The sequence below is a fragment of the Hemiscyllium ocellatum genome, chromosome 23 (assembly GCF_020745735.1).
Source record: "Hemiscyllium ocellatum isolate sHemOce1 chromosome 23, sHemOce1.pat.X.cur, whole genome shotgun sequence".
Classification (NCBI taxonomy): domain Eukaryota; kingdom Metazoa; phylum Chordata; class Chondrichthyes; order Orectolobiformes; family Hemiscylliidae; genus Hemiscyllium; species Hemiscyllium ocellatum.
Window position 1 is genome coordinate 30,489,837 of NC_083423.1, and position 22,418 is coordinate 30,512,254.

The 22,418-nt window shown below is 39.1% G+C and overlaps 1 protein-coding gene across 2 annotated transcripts in view; it reads left to right on the top strand.

The window, feature by feature from the left end:
• Positions 1 to 1,170: 1,170 nt before the first annotated feature.
• The window catches only part of LOC132826729 (gamma-tubulin complex component 6-like), a 55,835-nt gene continuing 34,587 nt past the window's right edge, over positions 1,171 to 22,418 (top strand). Inside the window, exons 1-7 of one of the 2 annotated variants that reach the window (XM_060842849.1) lie at positions 1,171 to 1,563; positions 3,982 to 4,809; positions 10,712 to 10,875; positions 13,542 to 13,752; positions 14,683 to 14,856; positions 16,367 to 16,488; positions 19,862 to 19,928. In XM_060842849.1, coding sequence (XP_060698832.1) covers positions 4,036 to 4,809; positions 10,712 to 10,875; positions 13,542 to 13,752; positions 14,683 to 14,856; positions 16,367 to 16,488; positions 19,862 to 19,928 — 1,512 coding nt within the window. In that variant the 5' untranslated portion in view covers positions 1,171 to 1,563; positions 3,982 to 4,035. The remainder of the gene's footprint in view (positions 1,564 to 3,981; positions 4,810 to 10,711; positions 10,876 to 13,541; positions 13,753 to 14,682; positions 14,857 to 16,366; positions 16,489 to 19,861; positions 19,929 to 22,418) is intronic. The other variant, XM_060842850.1, reaches the window with a different exon arrangement.

The window sequence follows — 22,418 nt, forward strand, 5'->3', positions numbered from 1 at the left end:
AAATCTTAATTGACAGTTTTATCAGACTATTATAGAAAGAAAGGTAAGGATAGATTAAAGAAAAGGTGTAAATAGTTGTGAGCTGATTATTCTCTTCTAATTTAACAAAGTTTTAATTTTTACTTTAAAAATAGTTCTTGGCCTCAAATTTTCACATTACTGTACAGGATAAATCTCATGTTGCTAGTTTTGCGTTGTAACATTACCTTGTACCTAAACTGGCGCTATGTGGCAACATAGTACAGTTTTCATTGTACTTTTGAACTTGGGACACACGTGACAGAACCAAATTCTAATACATGTACTGTACATTGAAGTGTGGATAAGGCAAGAGAAAAGGCTGAAGTTTCCACTAAAATAAAAGCAAGATACTCCAGATACTGGTAATCTGAAGTAAAAACAAAGTGCTGGAGAAATTCAGCAGATCTGGCAATATTTGTGGACAAAGTCAAAAGTCACACGACAGCAGGTTAGAGTCCAATAGGTTTATTTGAAATCACTGGCGCTTGAAACGCTGTTCCTTCATCAGGTGAGGACGAAGAAGCAGCGCTTTGAAAACTTGTAAAGTTGGACTTTAAACTGGTGTTGTGATTTCTGTCTTTGTTTACTTCAGTCCAATACCAGCACCTCCATCTCATGGCTAGCAGTTGTGGAGAGAAAAACTGAGTGCACATTTCGAATCTAACATGACTTTTTCTCGGAGGAATTTCCATCCTTCCTGTCTCAGACTTATCTTCACTTTTTTCTATAAGTACAGTGTACTTCAGACAAAAACTTCTCAGAGTAGCTACAAAACATTTCAAAGAAATACAACCCAACTTCATTGAACATGGTGCATCGTTAGTTGCCACTTTCCAATTGTAACACATAAGACACATTACTCATACACAGTACATTATCGAGAGAGAATTGACAATGACAATGTCCAACCTTCTCCTGATGATCACAGGGTTCAACACTTCCGCAGGTCAACCGTGTGCCCCTAGCGGAAGTGATATCTGATTGGCAGCAGGTACAGCCAATGGAAAGCGGGGTCTTGAGCCAGCATCCAAATAGTAAGACAGCGCGCCAAGGGTAGTGTTGCTCGATTGGTTGCGGGCGCGAAGGAGGCGGGGACAGTGGTGGTTGAGGGGGCGGGTCGCGCGCCTGATGTTTGGCGGTTACGGAGCGGGTCGCGCGCCTGACGTTTGGCGGTTGGAGGGTGTCGTGCTCCCGGGATGGCGTTTTATACAATGGCCCTGCTCCCTGGATAGGTGTGAGGGAGAGGGGTCTATCCGTGAATCCACACTGAAACTCCCGTCACTCTCCAGAGGCAGAAGGCTGCCTGACCTGCTGAACGCTTCCAGCGTTTTCTGCTCGTGCTTTTGGCCTCCTTCCACGCCGGATCCCACCGTCGGTTACAAGCTCACAGATTGCTGGCGAGACTCTAGCAGCATCTGCGGGGAGAGACAGCAGAGTTAAACACTTCGACTCTTTATCAGAACCAACTGCTTCGTAATGTATGGAGTGATGCCGTGTCTAGCCTTACTCCTGTAATGTGTCCTTTACGAGTACTGTGCGCAGGTATATATTCTCCCTATGGCAAGGCAGATGTGCACAGGACAGTGCTGTCAGCACTTTGTTGATATGTAATGTAATCCATAACCTTAATAAGGAGCTGAGGGGTTGCAAACTGCAATACAAGCTTTTACCAGGAGCAGAGATGCCTTGATGCAATTGCACAGGGACGGTAGGACCACACGTGGAGTATGGTTTGCAATTTTGCCCCCCTCATCTGAGGAAGGATATTCTAATGGAGGGACTGCAATGCAGGTTTACCTGACTGTGTCCGTGTGAAAAAAGAGTTAATGTTTTGAGTTTGGTAGCTCTTTAAAATGCTGCCAGACCTGCTGAGTTTTGCACGCAATTTCTATTTTTGTTTCAGATCTCTGTTTGCAGTTCTTTGTTTCAATTTACTAAACTGATTTCTAGGACTGCAGGACTGATGTATGAAGAGAGACTTGTGGGTTAGAAGTATTTTCACTCAAGTTTAGGAGAATGAGCAGGGATGTTAAAACCTGTAAAACTCTACCAGGACTAAATAGGACAAATGTATGAAGGATGTTCCTAGTGACTGGGGAGTTCAAAACCAAGCGACACAGTCTCAGGATATGGGTAGGCCATTTAGGACTGAGATGGGAAATTTGTTGGCCCAGAGAGTGGTGAACATGTAGAACTCTCACACAGAAAGCAGTTTGAGGCTAAAATGTTGAATGTTTTCAAGAAGGTGTTGATATAGTTATTAGGGCTAAAGGGATCAAGGGGTAGAAGGAGAAAGGGGGAGCAAGGTACTGAGTCGGATGATCAGCCATGGTCATATTGAATGGTGGAAAGCTGAATGGCTCACTCCTCTTTTCTCTGTTTTCTACCTTTCTGTTTCTCATTTGTGTTGGCTATATATTTTATTCTTGGGAATGATGAACCCTAAAATGAAATACTTCTGAAATTGTGATTTTACTGGTAGTAATACTGAATGGTGTTCTTATTGGGAAATTGGTGTACATAATTTAAGTAACCTGCATTTGCGGAATTTGTATGTTGTGCTGATTCTTGATTGGAATACAAAGTTTTTTCTTCATGTTCATCTCTATGACTCCATCTCTCACATTTTTTGTTACGACCAGGGCAAATGATAGCTATCTATCATTTTGTCCAAGGAAATTCCTCTTTGTTAGAACATTAAGGAGAAGAAATGTGGATAAGATCATTGCCATCAGAAAGAACAGACATCTAGATAACAATGTGAACATGTGGGAAATCTCCAACTCCACCACTGCCATCACCATCTCTGCCACTATCACATATGCAAAAATTGCTCATATGTTTTTACAAGTATATTGGAATGTGACCAGCACAGCTGTTCTTGGAGTTAGTATTGAAGTCTCTTGGACTGCATGTCAGGAACCATGTTCTTTGTACGACCAGAGGAGGAAACTTGTGTTCTGTTAACTTGTTTCACCAGTCTGAAAAATCAAGTTGGTTCTGAATGTTGGAATTTGTAGGATTATAGGTGCCTGCATAATGCCTAATTAAGGTTTGTGAAGAAGAAAATGGCATTGAAATAAATATTGACCTGGAACATAAAAGTGATAAGCATAAGAAAAAAATACTTTGCAACAGCCAGCATTTGGATCAGTATATTTCCTCCAAAGTAATGCATTAGAATGAGTTGTTTGCCCAGCTCAAAAATTACTGGCAATTAATGATTTTGGACAGTAGATTTTTGAACTGAAGATATTACAGTGTGCTTATTTTCAATGCTATGAATGCATAACATTGAGTTACCATAGTGCTGCTCTCTCTTTGGAGAGATTTGACTGGTAATGAATTAACCTGACAGTCACCACACATCAGGTGAGGGTTGAAGGTGAAAAATCAGGACTTTCACAGTGTCCCCAGCTGGTGTGGAATTGAACCCACGTTGTTGGTGTCACTCTGCATTATAAATCTGTCATTCAGCTAAGTGAGCTAACTAAAATGTTTTTGCTTTTCAAGTCTTTCATCCAATTCTGAACATGATTCTGTAATTTGAATGTTTCCAGTGTGTGAACTAGTGACTTGTATATTGGCCATCACAACTGGACTGGGTATTAAGGTGTGATTCAGGTAGAGCTGTGTAAAGTTTGATTATGACTTCTGACACCCTATTATTTGTGTTAGTACAATTATATAGTTTTTGTTTGTTTGTAATTGCTGCAGTAGAGTGGTTGGAGAAAACACATTTTAAGACTTTACAATTGGTCCTGAGCTTCCATCTTGAATTAGAAATCAAAATTAATACTATATATCATCATTATATTTGCCGCCCATGTTGGAATATGGTAAGTAAATAGAAACAAGAAAATGCTTTATCAGTTGTTAAAACAATTGTACCTGAATGCATTGATGTCATGCAGTTAATGTGTTTGTTTTGTGTTTAAGAATTTCTCCTTTTTCCCCTAGACTCAATGGATAAAGAATTGCTGAACCTAAGGACCAAAGTTGTTTAGCCTTAACATGTCTACTATTTCTGAAACAACAACTGCAAGCATTACGCAATTATTTGGAGACCTCTGTGAAGCCCAGATGACAGGCCTGTCATGGAAATGTTACTTGGGCAAAAGAAGACTCAACCGAAGACAATTCAAAGAAAAATTAAAAAGGGTTGTTTACAATACATTATTTATAAATCTTTTCCGAGAAGAAGCCTCTCCAAAATATCAGTCTGATATCAGTAAACTGCCTGTGAGAAACAAAATCTTGATGCTGTCCTTCAATTTGAGGGTGGCTGGCTTGGGCATGGAAGCTGATCGCTTAGAAGACCTTACAGATCAATTAGAAAAATCAGTATGCATGTCACAACCTGATCTGAATTCTGTCCTGGAACTACTGATTGAGCTTGCAGGAACTGGACCATATCAACTTCAGCCACAGAAAAGGGATTATTTCTTGAACAATAAAAATGTTGGAAGAAATGTAAAACTTCAGGGCTATGATCATTATGATGTTAGCCTGTTTGAATCAGGGCTGTTATCCTTCAGTTCCAATGAGGACTTTCAATTTCACGATAATGTACAACGTACTCTTCAATTAATGGATGCAAAACCTGGCACTGGATTACCTGGCATTGGATTATTTTCCCATAATTACTTAGCTGGGGACAAATATGAGAAAGAAACACGAGTATCGCTATTTGGTGCACTTGTACGTAGTCGTACTTGTGAAATGGAAATTAAGTTGGATTTGCCTGCTGTGCCAGATAACATAGATATCACTGGGCTTAAAATTCGGGTAAGTGAAAGAGCAAATATAACATTTGAAATATAGGATGAAGGTTCCTGTGTGAGCATAATTCAGAAGTTATTCCTGGAATTAGGCTGATTTGTGCACCCAACTTGCTACTATCAAGTTATTTCTACATTACCTACAAATTTCATTTCACATATACTTGAATATGAAATCCTGTGTAAACAAGTTAAAAGAAGCACAGGAAATCTTGATGCAATCTGGAGTGTAACTCAAATAGTCTATTGCCTTTCTAAGATTAAAAATTAAAGTTTGAAGCCATCCGAACATCAGTCATGGCAACTTACTCAATATACAAAGGAATCTCGATTATCTGATTACCAATTATCCAAAAATCATATTATCCGAAGGAGATCTGGAGGTCCCAATAGAAACATTACATCGAACACATGTTTCCAACAGTGATCGCGTCTTTTGTTTACAGTGATTAAATAGGCATGTCCCCAAATGACTGACTGACTGCCCTCTCTCCCCACAAATTCCTTAGAGTTCTACACAGGCATATACCCTAAAACCCCCTTCCTCAAATAATCTCTCCAACATTGTCCTATACATGACAGAGGTGGAACCTGTCACAAAGTTGCAGTAAAAGATTGTGTGTGGGGCTGAGTGTGTGTGCACGCTATTTGGATGCATACCCCACAAAGGGAGCAGCAGCAGTCTTGTCATTGGTGTCCAGTCCAGCTGCCCCGGAGATGGTGCAGGGGGTGGTTGGTGGTGATGTCGGGGAAAGGTGGGGGGGGTTGTTGGATGGGTTTGGGGCAATGTTGCACAGAGCCGGGGCGGGGGGGGGCGCAAACTTTTTGTCTCTTGAACGAGGAGCAGACTTTTAAAAACTCCGAGCCCCAGCAGAAAGGCAGTTAATCAATTAACCAAATAATCGATTATCCGAATGAAATAGTGCCCGCCCATTTCGTTTGTATAATCGAGGTTGCCCTGTATTTCTGAGCAAGTAATCTTCGAAATGGTTTAATTTTTAATGTGACTCATACAAAAGTCATAAAAGTGCATTGAAAAAAAAAGCCAGGTTGTGTGGTAGAATGTTATACCTGTTAAGACTTTTTAGTTTTATTCATCTGTTCACACCAAATTGGAAATGTAGCAAGAGTGGACTTCAAACTGGAAAAGGATGATCCAGTCTACATAAGCGGACCTATGACCAAATGGTTCCTTTACCAACTCTTTCCTTTATGTACTGCTGACATCACAAGATAGTATTTTGGTTTTAGTTGCATTCCTCTTTACATTCAGCAGTTACTGCCAACAGGTTTCTCATTTTTCCAAATATACAAAGTAATAATGAACATGCAGTCGCAGTAGGAGGATCCAGTGATCTTTGTCAATGTAGGTCCCAACAGAACAATTAGGAGCAAGAATAGACAATTCGGCCCCTCTCACCTGCTCTGCCATTTAATCCAATGATGGCTAATTGCATTTTGGCCTTAACTCCATTTTCCTGTCTGCTCTCCATAACCTTTCAACCTATCATTAATTAAAAATCTCTCAATCTCCTCCTTTAAATTCATTCCATGTCCAAGCATCCACAGCATTCTGGGGCAGTGAATTTAATAGATTCATGACCCTTTTGAGAGAAGTAATTTGTCCCCATCTCTGTTTTCAATCTGCTGCCTTTTATTCTATTCGGGGCGGCATGGTTGCTCAGTGGTTAACACTGCTGCTTCACAGCGCCAGACACCTGGGTTCGATTCCTGCCTCAGGCGACTGTGCACACTCCACACAGACATTCTCCCTGTGTCTGCATGGGTTTCCTCTCACAATCCACAGATGTGCAGGTCAGGTGAATTGGCCATCTAAATTGCCTGTAGTGAAGGGCCTGTTGCCACACTGTAGGGACTCTAATAATAAATCTAATAAAACTATGAGCTCTCAGTTTAGATTACTGCACATGAGGAAACATTCTGTCTACACGTTGAATCATAGAGATGTGCAGCACTGACACAGACGCTTTGGTCCAACTCAGCCATGCTGACCAGATATCCTAAATAAATCTAGTCCCCTTTGCCAGCATCTGGACTATATCTCTGTAAACCCTTCCTATTCACATACCCATTTCTAATTGTACCAGCCTCCATCACCATCTCTGGCAGCTCATTCCATACAGGCAGCACCCACTGTGTGAAAAAGTTGCCCCTTAGGTCCCTTTCAAATCTTTTCTCTCTCACCTTAAATCTATGCCCTCTAATTTTGGACTCCCCCACTCCAGAGACTTTGTTGATCTTCTTTTTAGCATTTTGTATACCTCAATTAGTCAACATAGTTTCCTATTTCTGCCTAGGAACTAGGCACTGAATTAGAAAGGAGAACCTCAAAGGTTATAATCTTTGGATTATCACCTGAACCAAGTGAAATTTGATGTGAAGTGATGGCCTGTTCTTCAGAGATTTTTAATTTTATTTAATTTAAAATAGTTGGTGAGGAGTCAGCTATGTTTTGAAGTTCTCAGTTTGTTACTCAACCTCTTCTGCTCCTCTCAATCTGCAGTTATATGGCTCAAAGATTGGTGTGAGAGAAGTGGAATCTGGTTTGTGGACTACTGAAAGTCAGTGCTCTACTATTGGGACTCTGAACACCTGAGCTGTGCTGCAGTTTGTCTTCTTGAGAACTGCATAACTAGGGAAGCAAAGAGGATTTTAAATGAAATGATGGCAAGGGATCAAATGTGAAAAGACTTGTTTCAAGGTCTAGAAACAAGTCAAGAGAGGAAAATAGTTATAGGGGAAATGAGGGTCAGAAAAGAGTCAGGTCTAAAATCTAAGAATACACCAGTGAAGAGTAGACAGTACAAAGGTAACAGAAAGATAAAACAAAATTTCTGTGTCAGTATATGCATTGTATTTATAACAAAGTAAATAAATTGGTAGCTCCCACTGAAGTAAATAAATCGGATTTGATAACCGTTAAAGACAGGGTTTGAGGTTGATAAAGATTGGGTCCTGAATATGGGTGGACATATGACATTCAAATAGAATAGGAAACTAGGTGAAGGTAGAGGCAAAAAATTTGATAATGTAATTAAATAATTGAATTGAATTTTTGTATATATCTGTGAGGTATCTAGCAAGGGAGAAAGATTAACTAGCACAATTGAAATATGGGCACAATTGAAATGTGGAGCTTCTTTGAGGAACAGCTACTGCCGTGGTTTATTAAAGAAGCTGAATCTCTTGTCATGAAGAAGAAGGTGACTTGTGTTAGCATGAGACGTAAAGGCTCAGGGTGTTGAGAGTTCCAAGTTAGCCAGGAAAGACCTAAAGAGAGAGCCAAGAAGATCCAGGAAGGAACATGAGAAGTTGTTGGAAGATAGGATCATGGAAAACCTTAAATCTTTCTAAAGGATTAAAAGAATGACTAGAGAAAGATGAGGGCCAATCAAGGATAGTAGTGGGAAGCTGTGCATGGAGTCCAAGGAGATAGAGGAGGTGCTAAATGAAAATTTTTCGTCAGTGTTCACACAGGAAAAAGACAATGTTGTCGAGGAGATTACTAAAACAGGCTACTAGACTAGATGGGTTTGAGGTTCACAAAGAGGAGGTGTTAGCAATTCTGGAAAGTGTGAAAACAGATAATCCACTGGGCTGGATAGGATTCTCTGGAAAGCCAAGGAAGAGGTTGCAGAGCCTTTGGCTTTGATATTTCTGACATCATTGTCTACAGGAATCGAGCCAGAAGACTGGAGGATAGCAAATGTTCCCTTGTTCAAGAAAGGGAGTAGAGAGAACCCTGGTAATTATAGGCCAGTGAGCCTTACTTCAATTGTGGGTAAAGTGTTGGAAAAGGTTATAAGAGATAGGATTGATCATCACCTAGAGAGCAATAAATTGATTAGGGATAGGCAACAATGTTTTGTGAAGTGTAAGTCATGCTCACAAACCTTTAATGAGTTCTTTGAGATGGTGATGAAACAGACGGATGAGGGTAAAGTGGTTAATGTGGTGGATATGGATTTCAGTAATGCATTTGATAAAGTTCCCCAGCATGAGATTGAGGGTGATTTAGCAGTTTGGATCAAAAATTGGCTAGCTGAAAGATAGTGGTTGATGGGAAATGTTCATCCTGTAGTTCAGTTACTAGTGGTGTGCCGCGAAGAACTGTTTTAGGGCCACTGCTGTTTGTCGTTTTTATAAATGACCTAGATGAGGGCATACGAGGATGGGTTAGAAATTTGTGGATGACTCTAAGGTCGGTGAGTTGTGGATAGTGCTGAAGGATGTTGCAGGTTACAGAGGGGCATAGATAAGCTGCAGAGCTGGGCTGAGAGATGGCAAATGGAGTTTAATGCGGAAAAGTGTGAGGTGATTCACTCTGGAAGGAGCAACAGAATAAAGAATGCTGAGTTAAAGGTAAGATTCTTGGTAATGTAGATGATCAGAGAGATCTGTGTCCATGTACATAGATCTCTGAAAGTTGCCACCCAGGTTAATAGACATATGGTGTGTTAGCTTTAAAAGGTGGAGGGATTGAGTTTTGGAGCCACGAGGTCATGCTGCAGCTGTACAAAACTCTGTTGTGGCAGCACCTGGAGTATTGCATACAGTTCTGGTCATTGCATTGTAGGAAGGATGTGGAAGCTTTGAAAAGGGTGCAGAGGAGATTTACTAGGATGTTATTTGGTATGGAGGGAAGGCTGAGGTACTTGAAGCTGTTTTTGTTAGAGAGAAGAAGATTGAGAGTTGACCTAATTGAGACATATAAGATATTCAGAAGGTTAGATAGAGTGGACAGTGAGAGATTTTTTTCTCAGATAGTGAGGGCAAGCATGAGGGGACATAGCTTTAAATTGAGGGGTAATAGATATAGGAGGTAGTTTCTGTACTCAGTGTAGTAAGGGTGTGGAAAGCACTGCCTGCAACAGTAGTAGACTTGCCAACTTTAAGTGCAACATTGAGGGCCTGTACTGCGGTGTAATGTTCCTTGTTCTATATTCATTGTGCAAATTAAATGCATGAATTTTAATGAGTTGATTGGTTCAGTTTCATACATTATGTATCTTTTACTGATATTGCCTACTGATATCACTAACTTGTCAATACTTGACAAAGTCGTTCTCCATATTGATGATTTGTTAATCAGTGAATTATCAGGTGTGTCTTGTGCCAAATTCGAATTTTTCTATTAATTGTTGGGGGTAAGCACTGCTGCCTCACAGCACCAAGGACCCGGGTTTGATTCCAGCCTCTGGTGACTGTGTGGAGTTTGCACGTTCTGCCGTGTCTGCGTGGGTTTCCTCCGGGTACTCCAGTTTCCTCCCACAAGCCAAAGGTGTGTGGGTCAGGTGAATTGGCCATACTAAATTGCCTATAGTGTTGGGTGCATTAGTCTGGGGTAAGTGTAGGGAATGGGTCTGGGTGGGTTACTCTTTGAAGAGTCAGTGTGGACTTGTTGGGCCAAAGGGCCTGTTTCCATACTGTAGGGAATTTAATGTAATCATTAAGTACAAATTATTTAATGGTCTTTTTAAAAAAATATTTATTTGAAATGAGAGAGGGGGGAAAAAAACAAGGCAGCTTCAGTGAAAGAGAAAATACAAAGAAAATCCTGGAAGTGGGAGAAAGAAAGACACAGAAATAGAGAGGAAGGATAGTGAACAGACTGTGCTGGCCATAGTGAAGAAGAATAAGAAGGGTTGGCAGATGAGGAAAAATAAATATTTTTATATTTATAACCTTATTTAAATAATAATTATTTCAGTGTAATATTTCAATGAGATCTTCAAAAGAAATAAATTTTCAGTTTGTGGTCTTTGGGATTACGTTTGTGGGAGAGCTGAATTTTGTCTTGATGCATAAAGTATTATTATAAACAACAATTTTTCTAATCTATTAATATTTATATTGTGAGATGAAGATTAAAATCTGTATGTGCACAGGTTCCACAAAGCATTGACCAGTCAGAAGATGAAGGGTTTCAGTCAGCATCCAACCTTACTCCAGATTCCCAGTCAGAACCCAGTACATCTCCGGACATTGATATATGGAGTGCAGTGCTGACTTATGAACCTAGCAAGTATAGATGTTGGGAACTAATTGGCTGGTAAGTAGAAAATGGATTTTTAATGTTAGCTGTTACTATTTTTGATCATCCTACAATTAATAATAAATATCTTTAACAACAAAGAGACATCTTACAATTTCCTGCTCACAACATAGAGGGAGTTTTTTGTGATTTGATTGAAATTATTCATTTATAAGTACAATTCAGGCTACTGACCCATACACAGATGCTCCCCTATATGTTTAACGATATTTTTCTGCTTGCTAAGATAAAAAATAGTGCTCAATTATGCCAAATCACTTCCAACTTTCTCAGTAGTCAACCAAAAATGTAGACTCCATAAGGAGATTAAGTCTAGTTTGAACTGAGACGTGCAAGGTTTTGCCTACCAAGAGTGAGATAGTGTGTTGTAGGATTCACCGTTATCATTCAGCAATGAACTGGAGACTCTTATGATGACCACTACTTTTGTCTGAGTACTCAATAAAAGCTCAGTCATAAATGTTAAAGTTAAAATAATAGTAGAATTGTTCAGAAGTAAGATAATCACACAGAAGCAGAGAAGTGCAGCAAGGCACTCAGTTGGATAGTAATTGATTTATGTTATACATTAAATGCTTTTTCAAAGGCTTTTAAATTATAATGTAACCTAAGAACTAGGAACAGAAGTAGGCAATTCAGCCCTTTGAGTTTAGATCTAAACTGCTCAATCTCTCTTCATAAGACAAACACCTCAGCTCTAGAATCAATCTAGTGAATCTCCTCTGAACTGCCTCAGTGCAATTACATCTCTCCTCAAGGGGACCAAAATTCTAAGCAATAATCGAGGTGCTATCTCAAGATGACGTGACTCTTCTCTTCTTTTATGCTTTAATAAATGACAGAATTCCACTTGTCTTCCTTATTACCTGCTGTGCCTGTTTCATAGTTTTCTATGATTCATGCATAAGGACATGCAGATACTTTTGCACTGAAGTGCTTCTGAGTTTCTCCCCGTTTCTATAATAAGTTGCCTTTATGTTGATATTTACTTTGCACAGAGCCTTGAGACTGTCTCAAACCAGGAATTAAAGCCTCTAATACTGTTTGATGGTTATACATCTTCACATTAACACAAAACGGGCCCATTTTTCAGAATGGTTGGACATTTAAGTTACTGAACTCACTTGACACAATCATTTCATGTGAAAACCATTAATTCAGGCCATTTGTAATTTGTGAGTTTATATGTCTGAGATAATCTACTGTTCAAATACAGTAAAATCTTGATAAGTCACAATTGGATAATTCAAAAACTCCCGTTTTGGTGAAATTGTCACTCATTCCTGCTGGCAGAATAGGAAATCCAATAAAAGGATGCCTGTGTTAAGTTGCACGACTGTGCTGGTAACTGGTTAGCCTGAAGTTGTGCACACTTCATAATGATTACACCAACCACACTTATGGCATTAAGCCACTCAAAAGTGTGAAATCACCGGCAAGCCTGCAGCACAACTGCAGAATACTCTTGACCATGTCCTGAATGAGCAAAGACCAAGAGCTCGCAAGTAAAATCAGACTCTTCTGTTCATTCACTCCCAGTATTTAAAAGATGAAATGTGTAATTGTAGAAAGTGAAGCAGGAATGTGTTTCTGCTATGGCTGGCCAGAAATGGATGGCCAAAAAAGTTGGCACTTTTTGTGATAGGTAAGTCTAAGAATGCATGTTACTTTGTGATTTTAAAGATCCTACTTGTCCAGTACGAAGTTAACAAAATTGCCTAGAATACCACTGGCATTTTTGAGGTGTCGATCAGAAAAGTGAACAAAATATATGAACATTTTTCAGTGCTTTTTAATGTACCAGGTCAGGCAATTGTAAGATGTCAACGAACTGAAAGATATAGAATTTTTTCACATTTGCTGTATCACCATTTCCATGTTTTGATATGATGCTTTTAAAGGCAAAATTGGTTACATGGGGCTTCCTTGCCGACTTGAAACTCCAGTTAACATATTAAATTTATGAGTGGACCCCTCATACTTTGACTTATGGTAACTTAGCTGTAGTTTCCATCTGAAGTGTATATCTTAAATGTATTTCAAATTATTCAAATAATTTCTGCTGGTTAATTATTTGATTCTAATTTTTAACCAGATAAAGGAATTGCTTTAAATGCAAGGTTTTTATTTTAATGTACATTGTTCCCTCAACTCCACATACAATGCAATAGTCTTCAATGGTGAGGGAGGGAGCAGACAACCTCTATCTGACCTCACCCAAAGCTATTCTGTAATAGGCCATAAAAGTGTAGATATTTTCTTCTCTTACTGGAGCATTGTATTCATTTTATCTTTGCATGAAGTTACTGACATTAAGAGCTCTCTTAGGCATAATGGTCACTTCTTTGTCCTAAAGCTGGAAATGCAGTTTTTCCATTCATTTTTACATGTAACTGTATGTATCAGACCTTTTATTGAATAACATTTAATCGTGTAAGTGATTAATGGTATAGAATGCAAAAGTTAGTTTTATTTTTATAATGTAAAACCTGCACTCCAACCTGCAAATTTAGAAGAAAAAGCAAAACGTTTACTTCATTCACAGTAAGCTGTACACATGAATTTTATCTTTCCATTGAAAAATATTTTTAACTTATCTTTAATCCCTGAAGCAATTTGATTAAGGTGATTTAATTTATAGTAAAGATGTATTTTTGTTTTAGTCCTCCAGGTAAAAAAGAGGAGCCATATCTTACTGAAGCAGGTCGAGAAGCTTTTGACAGGTTCTACCAATTACATAAAAGTGAGCTACAGCTCATTGGGGGTACGCTGCTGCAGCCAACACCAGCTATACTTCAAAAAGAATCTGAGTTAGTTAAAGATGTCCTGAATGTCCTCATTGGTGTAGCATCAATGACTTTTTCTCTGAATCAGGTAGAGGATTTGTATTGTAATTGTAGTTAATGAGCATGACATTTGATTTTTACATTTTGAGGCTTTTATATTGTACTACAACATTTGTAAACTAGTTTTTCAGTTGGATAGTAATAAATCTAAATAAATAGAATAAGGTTCTAGTTTTTAACCTTCACATTGAATTTCATAGCACCTAGTCTCTGCAGATGATCATATTTCACTTCAGCCTCCCCAAAACCCTCCTCCATATCACTGTAATGTCACATTCATCCCCCATTTCTTGCTTCGACTTATTTATCCAGATTGCTCTTAACTGCATATATGTTCCTAACTGCAACCACTCCATACAGCAGTGGATTCAGCATCCTCACCATTCTCAAAAAATATGGTTCTTTTGAAGTTCCCATTAGATATGACTATAACTTTTGGTCTGTTTTCCAAAACAAGCAAACAGACTCTCATATACATATATACAGACACCTATATACACACACGCAAATGGAACTATCATTTGCACATTTGATGTTCTGAATTATACAAATAAGGAATTATTGATCATCCTAGATCTCTAAATCCAAAGGTTACAGCATTATTCTATTTAACAAGGTTGAGAATATCTTGAAAGGGGTGAAAGCTCATCTTTTTATGATAGTTCTAATGAGTTAAATGTAGGAAAACTTGAGACATTTGCATGATGCTAGCACTAATCACAGTGCACACAAAGTACTTATTATCTCTTGCTGTATTAAAATAATTGAACTCTTTTAAAAATACTGAAAGTGCCAAAGTCATCAAACAACTGGAATTGTTTTAAATGTTACTGGTGTTTGGTCACAAAACAGCAGTGTAATAACTATGCAGTAATTTAATCAGAAATTGTGGAAAACTGATTCAACTGTGTTTCAACCAATATTTAAGTAATTTGCTTTTTATTTTCTGTCTCTTCAGTCTCTCCAGGCATTTGTAGTTAAACAAGGAGTGTATGTCTCTGGAACATCCCCTGAGAGTATGTATAACCTCCTCTCTGAATTGGCTGAAAATGGAACGTACTACACCCGGCTCAGTCACTTCTCGCTTCAGCCAATTCTTGACTCTACATACAATAAAGGCCTTGTTTTCCAGGTTTTAGTCAGTTTTGTAATTGGATTCTTTTTTATAAGGCTCTGCAACAAATTAGTTTAATATCATAACTTTGATTATTAGGAAATTTGATCACAATAGTAAAGCACTACTTTGTTGTTGCTTTAACCAACACCTGAACTCCACGGTAAAGTTCACATGCTTATTAATCTGCTTTTTGGCAGAACATTTAATTACCTAGTTAAAAATAAGTTATGTTCTTCATGCATGATGCTTAAAAATTCTATGTATCAGAATAGCCTTTGCAATTTTTAATATCAAGACCCATGTTTGTTCAATAGGGAAAGGCGTAAAATACATTTTGAAATTTAGGGTGTAGGTTTGCTCGTTGAGCTGTAGGTTTGATATCCAGACGTTTCATTACCTGGCTAGGTAACATCATCAGTGGCGACCTCCAAGTGAAGCGAAGCTGTTGTCTCCTGCTTTCTATTTCTATCTTTCTCCTGGATGGGGTTCCTGGGGTTTGTGATGATGTCATTTCCTGTTCATTTTCTGAGTGGTTGATAGATGGCATGTGGATCTGTGCGTTTGTTTATGGCGTTGTGGTTGGAGTGCCAGGCTTCTAGGAATTTTCTGGCATGTCTTTGTTTAGCCTGTCCCAGGATAGATATGTTGTCCCAGTCGAAATGGTGTTTTTTTTCATCCGTGTGTAGGACTACAAGGGAGAGAGGGTTGTGTCTTTTTGTGGCTAACTGGTGTTCGTGTATCCTAGTGGCTAACTTTCTTCCTGTTTGTCCTATGTAGTGTTTGTGGCAGTCCTTGTATGGAATTTTGTAGATGACGTTGGTTTTGTCCATGGGTTGCACTGGGTCTGTAAAGTTTGTTAGTTTTTGTTTGAGAGTGTTGGTGGGTTTGTGTACTACTAGGATTCTGAGGGGTCTTAGTGGTCTGGCTATCATTTCTGAAACTTCTTTGATGTATGGTAAGGTGGTTAGGATTTTTGGCTGTGTTTGGTCTGCTTGTCGTGGTTTGTTCTTGAGGAATCTGTCACTGTATTATTTGAGTATCCGTTCTTCTTGAATACGTATAGGTAGTTCTCTGTTTTCCGAAGTTTGTCTGTGCTGCAGTGGGTGGTGGCTCGTTGGAATAGTGTTCTGATACAGCTTCGTTTGTGTGTTGGGATGGTTGCTGGTGTAGTTAAGTATTTGGTCAGTGTTTGTCAGTTTTCTGTATACGCAGGTTTGTTGTTCTCCATTGTCCTTTTCTTTCGAAACATTTTGAAACGTTTTATTGAGTTTGATAGAAAAATTTGCACATATTTCCCATTGTCAGACATCAGGCTTGGGATGTTATGTTCAGTTGCAATGCTTAGGATTTGGAGGCAAAACTGCTCATGAAATGTCAGGTCCTACAATTTACAACTGTAGAAATATATTACTCTGATACTAGTTTTCAGAGCACAGTAAAAGTTGAACTTTGTAATATACCAGTGTTAGTACACAAGACTGAACCTGCAAAACAAATTGAACAAGTTATACTTATATTTTACTAGGCTTTTACAAGTGGATTGAGGAAATATCTACAATATTATAGAGCATGCGTATTATCAACACCTCCATCACTGAGCCTTCTACCAATTGTCTTTCTGTTCAGGAAACTGGGGCGCCAGTTAAGGTCAGTGTAATTCGTTTTGTACAGTGTGTACATTACAGGTAGTCTTAAAATATTAAAGTTTGCTCTCATAGGTCAGGCTGAGAACATGAATGATTCAATTTCTGTTTATTACTTTGAATCGAAAAGTATTATTTCATTTTGATTAACTTGTTTAATATTCTCGGTTAACATGTTGTTAATTTTTTTATATATGTCTTGCCCATCAATTTCAAATATCGAAAGTATACTCTGTTTACTGGATTTAATACTAAAGATCCACTTTGGCTAAACATACTTCTAAGTGATATCTTATTATGAGACCAATGCTTAATTTGTAAAGTGATCTATACCCCTGCAATCTGCAACCCTTCCAGCCACGGATATTTTAATTGGAGCGGCACACGGTGGCTCAGTAGTTAGCACTGCTGCCTCACAGCGCCAGGACCCAGGATTGATTCCAGCCTCAGGTGACCGTCTGTGTGGAGTTTGCACGTTCTCCCCAAGTCTGCTTTGGTTTCCTCCCATGATGTAAAAATGGGCAGGTTAGGTGAATTGGCCATGCAAAATTGCCCAGAGTGTTCAGGGATGTATAGGCTAGTTGTGTTTGTCAGGGGTAAATATCAGGTAGGGGAATGGGTCTGGGTGGGATACTGTTCAGAAGGTCCGTGTGGACATGTTGGCTCGAAGGGTCTGTTTCCACACTGTCGAGATTCTAATTCTAAAGCCTGTTCAGAAGTGTTATGGTACACCTCTGAAGCAGGTAGAACTTGAAACAGGGCCTTCTGGCTTCAAGGTAGGGACATTACTATTGTGCCATATCAACCCCTAATTTTTCACTTGTATATAGAGATTTAAATGTGATCATTAATCTAAGTAAAAGTTTGATTTGATTTTCTAATTTCTGACAATCATGAGGTTTCAGTTCCTCTCTCTTTGAACTACTTTAATATATATTTGCTGTAAGGGGAATGGAACACTTTGAATTTCGGCATTTTATTTTGGCCACCAGTAGATCTTTTTAGGAATTTTATTGGAGCACCAGAATAGGCAGGCCAAAGGAGTAACACTTGTGAACTAATGCTGAAAACATCATGTGAAATTCACTTGTGATTATTCAAAGAAATTGAACAGATTAGGAGATAATAATAAAATTTCAGCCATCTAGATAAGTAATCCCTAGTTTGTTGAAACATTTATAATTTGAAAGAAACAGCAGAAATTAATGTGTATTTTACTTTTACAGAAAATGTGCGTACTCCTTGTGATGAGTGTAGACTTGTTTAAATGCATGAGTTTGTATCGTGTGCATTGTCTAATTAATCTAGTTGAATCTTTAATGAGATAATTGGCTAAAGAATCCTGTAGGATTCTATTACAATGTGAAAGCACATAGAATTGAAGATAACCTTGTGACGTGACTTATTAGTTGACTGGTATATCGGAGAGGGAAGGGAACATTTTCTTACTTGTGCAATGTGCGAATGGTCTCATACAGTGATCTGAATGGTTGGCTCAGCTTTTCAAGAGTTGTATATTCAGGCCCTACCAGTCTACTCTTGACCGCCAGTGAAGTGATGGAGGGAGTCATCAACAGTGCTATCAATTGGCACTTGCTGAGCGATAATGTCTCACTGACCATGGGAATTAGAAGAAAAACTTTCCCCATTGGTTGATGTCATACCAAGCACAAAGGAAGGCAGTTATAGTTTTTGGAGGTCAGCCATTTTGTTTTAGGGCATCTCTGCAGGAGTTTCTCAAGGTAGTATCCTAGGACCAACTGTCTTCAGCTTCTCTATTTACCTTCCCTCTGTGCAAACATTCCCACTTCATGATAATATTCAGCATCATTCACGGTGACTCAGTTTCCGAAGTAGTCAGTGTCCAAATGCAGCACGATATGGACAATGTCCAGGTTTGACTGAAAAGTGGCAAGCAATTTTTGGATCACACAAATGCTAGGCAATGACTATCTCCGACAAGACAGAATGTAATCATTGCCCAGTCATTCAATGGCATTACAATAATTGTATCTCATATTGTCAATATCCTGGGGTTTACCAAAAACTGAACTGGACTAGCAATTTAAATATGGTGGCTGAAAGACCAGATCAGACACTCGGTATCCTGCAGCAAGTAACTCACCTGACTCCTCAAACACTGTCCACCAGTTACAAGGCACAAGTCCAGAATGTGATGGAATGCATCTCACTAGCCTGGTTGAGTGCACCTGAAAAACCAATAAAGAAGCTTGATACCATTCAGGACAAATCAGCCCACTTATTGGTACGACACCATACCATAGCACAAACGAACACTCAGTGGCAGCACTATAGAAATTTGCCAAAGCTACTAAGGCAGCATCTTTCAAATTGACAACCACTGCCATCCAGAAAGACAAAGGCAGCGGGTACAGTCTGTTCTGCTATAAAGTGTGTTTCTTCAATGTGAATTGGCTATAAAATGAAGAATTTAGATTATTATTTGTAGTACACGAACTTTCCTTATCTGTATTGGCTATAACGCTATTCTGATTTCATTGGTTTAAATGGTGCTGCTATTATGCGACCTTCTTATAACGCGGGACCACACAGGAACAGAACTATTGCATTATAATAAAACACACTGTACATGGGAACAATGCCACCAACACGTTCCCATCCAAGCCACTCATCAGCCTGACTTGGGGATATATCACTATTCCTTAAGTGTCCCTTGTTCAAAATCCTGTAACTCCCCTGTTCATGGCATTGTGGGTCATTGACTGCAGCAGTTCAAGAAGGCTGCTGGGATTAAATGCTGATCCAGCCTGTGAAGTCCACATCCCATGAATAAATGAAAAAAAGTTAAAGGTTTCAAAAACTGTCATTCGATGGATTTTTGTTAGGGAACGATAGGGAGTCTAGAGTCATGCAGCACGGAAACAGACTCTTTTATCCAACCAATCTACGCTGACCATAATCCCAAACTAAACGAGTCCCACCTGCTAGCACTTGGCCATATCCCTCCAAATGTGTCCAGGTTTATGATTTTCAAATGGCAAAGACAGTTGAAGTGCATGTTAGCCATGATTTCATTGAATGGGAGAGCAAACTGGGAGAATTGAATTACCAGTTCCTACTATTATGTATATTAGTGATGAATATGATACTATAATATTTAGGAAGGCAGTAATTAATATGTAAGATCAGTATAATGAAAGAAGATGCCAAACGTAAATGATTTGATTACAACTAAGGGGTGTACCTAATTTTAAAAATAATTTTGTAGGTGTTTGGATGTTTGCAATATTCTGTGGATATTAAACAATTTATTTTTAATTTTGACTTTCATTTGCTTAGTAGCAGTTATGACAATTGCTGGGAATAATAGTGAATAGCAAATATGTACTTTGCAGGTATTTGTCTGAATTATGTTGTATAGGATCCGGTGCGCTGGGAGGAAATTCATCACCTTTCCCCACTGTAAGTTCTTATTGTTTTTGTTTCACTCTGATTCTTGTTTTTACTGATGTAGATGTTGCCTTCTTGGTTGTGGTAATTTTCCACGTTTTTCTCTGTATACTTTCGCTATTAGGCCTGTGAGCCCTGGCTGGCAATTTAAATAAATGTAAACAAAAGTTAGCCTAATTCTGCCCTCCTGCAAAAAGCATGCGTGCAATTCCAGTAGGGGTTTACTTGCTAATGATCGGAAACAGTGACCCCTTTTTGTTTTCCTTTCATCACCTAGGGTTACATACTAAGTATTCATTTCCATCTTGGTCATTTTCATAAAATTTAACACACAAGATTTGTTCTGATGTTGCCATTTATAATCAGATAAATTTTACATTGGTAATATCTGGCAGTTAGTAGTACTCTTTCTGATGAATAAAAAGATTCTGTTTAATGGTTTCTGAAGTTGCTGCACACTGAAAATGGTAGCTTGGAAGAAAGCAGAAAGAACTCTAGTTACCTAGCACCACGTGGCTAATTGTGTATATCTAAAGTGTGGTCACTCTTTAAATATAAAAGAAACTTATTGTGAAGAAATACTTACCCTAGGAACAATTGGAGTCAAATTGTTTTACTCCAGATTCAGAGGTATCCTGTTGTTCGTTCTGTTGGTGGAGTTTGTGGTCCCATGTCCAGCAAACACTACTGCACTAGGGCATTATTTGTGACATGTCCATCTGCAACAATAGGATACTTAGATTGTGGTGTTTTCCCATTTCTATGCAGAGGCCACCCATTGCTCATTGACAGATGTTCAGATATGATTTTATCATTGTTGAGTTGCACTCCAGTGGTGAAAAATGGGTGGTTCTGCAACTGGCAGCAAACATCATACTACCCTGTGCATTGTGGGGAAACATATTTCTTCAGTGAGTAGGTGAGCAAACGCAAAGTTAGATGACAACCAAATGAACTGTGGATGTGTAAATCAGAAACACAAACAGAAGTTGCTGGGAGAGCTCAATGGGTCTGGCAGCATCTGTGCAGAGAAATAAGAGTTAACGTTTCATGTTATGTGAACGGAGTTCCCAGTTACGAGGCAGGGTCATAGAGTTATAGAGTCAAAGAGATGTACAGCACGGAAACAGACCCTTCAGTCCAAATTGTCCATGCCGATATCCCAACCCAATCTAGTCCCATCTGCTAGCACCTGGCCCATATCCCTCCAAACCCTTTTAAATGTTGCAATTGTACTACCTCCACCACTTCCTCTGGCAGCTCATTCCATACTTGTACCACCCCATGCGTGAAAAAATTGCCCTTTAGGTGTCTTTTATGTCTTCCCCTCTCACCTTAAACCCATACCCTCTAGTTCTGGACTTCCTCACATCAGGGAAAAGACTTTGTCTATTTATTCTATCTATGCTCCTCATGATTTTATAAACCTCTATAAGTTCACCCCTCAGCTTCCAATGCTCCAGGGAAAACAGACCTAGTCTATTTCAACCTCTCCCTATAGCTCAAATCCTCCACCCCGGCAACATTCCTGTAAATCTTTTCTGAACTCTTTCAAGTTTCACAACATCTTTCCGACAGGAACGAGACCAGGATTGCACGCAATATTCCAACAGTGGCCTAACCAATGTCCTGGAAGCTGCAGCATGACCTCCCAAATCCTGTACTCAATACTCTGACCAATAAAGGAAAGCATACCAAATGCCTTCTTCACTATCCTATCTACCTCCTAATCCATTTTCAAGGACCTTTGAACCTGCACTCGAAGATTTCTTTCTTCAGCAATACTTCCCAGGACCTTACCATTAAGTGTATAGGTCCTGTTTAGATTTGCTTTCCCAAAATGCAGCACTCTGCATTTATCTAAATTAAACTCCATCTGCCACTTCTCAGCCCATTGGCCCATCTGGTCAAGATCCCGTTGTATTCTGAAGTAACCTTCCTTGCTGTCCAATACACCTCCAATTTTGGTGCCATTTGCAAACTAACTTTACCACTTCTGCTCACATCCAGGTCATTTATATAAATGATGAAAAGTAGTGGACCCAGCATTGACCCTTGTGGCACTCCACTGGTCACAGGCTTCCAGTCTGAAAAACAACCCTCTCACCACCACCCTCTGTCTTTTATCTTTGAGCCAGTTCTGTATCCAAATGGCGAGTTCTCCCTGTATTCCATGAGATCTAACCTTGCTAACCAGTCTCCCAAGGTGCTCTGGGATCCCAAGACCAATATTGTTTTTTGCCAGTGTCTTTAACTGATGCTCAGAATGCAGGAGCTCATGGTAGAACATGTCATGTGCAATTTTGCTGAAAGTGATGGTGTTTTGGGCTAGGCTGTACCTCTTGCTTTTCCTGCTTCTTTAATGTTGACACCATTGCGTTCCTAAATAACCTTGAAACTTTCTGTTAAGTTTTTGATTATGGAGGTAAGAGGAATGCACAGAGTAGAAACTTAACAATAACATGACACTAACAAGTTCAGGGGAATTGAGAGATCTTCGGG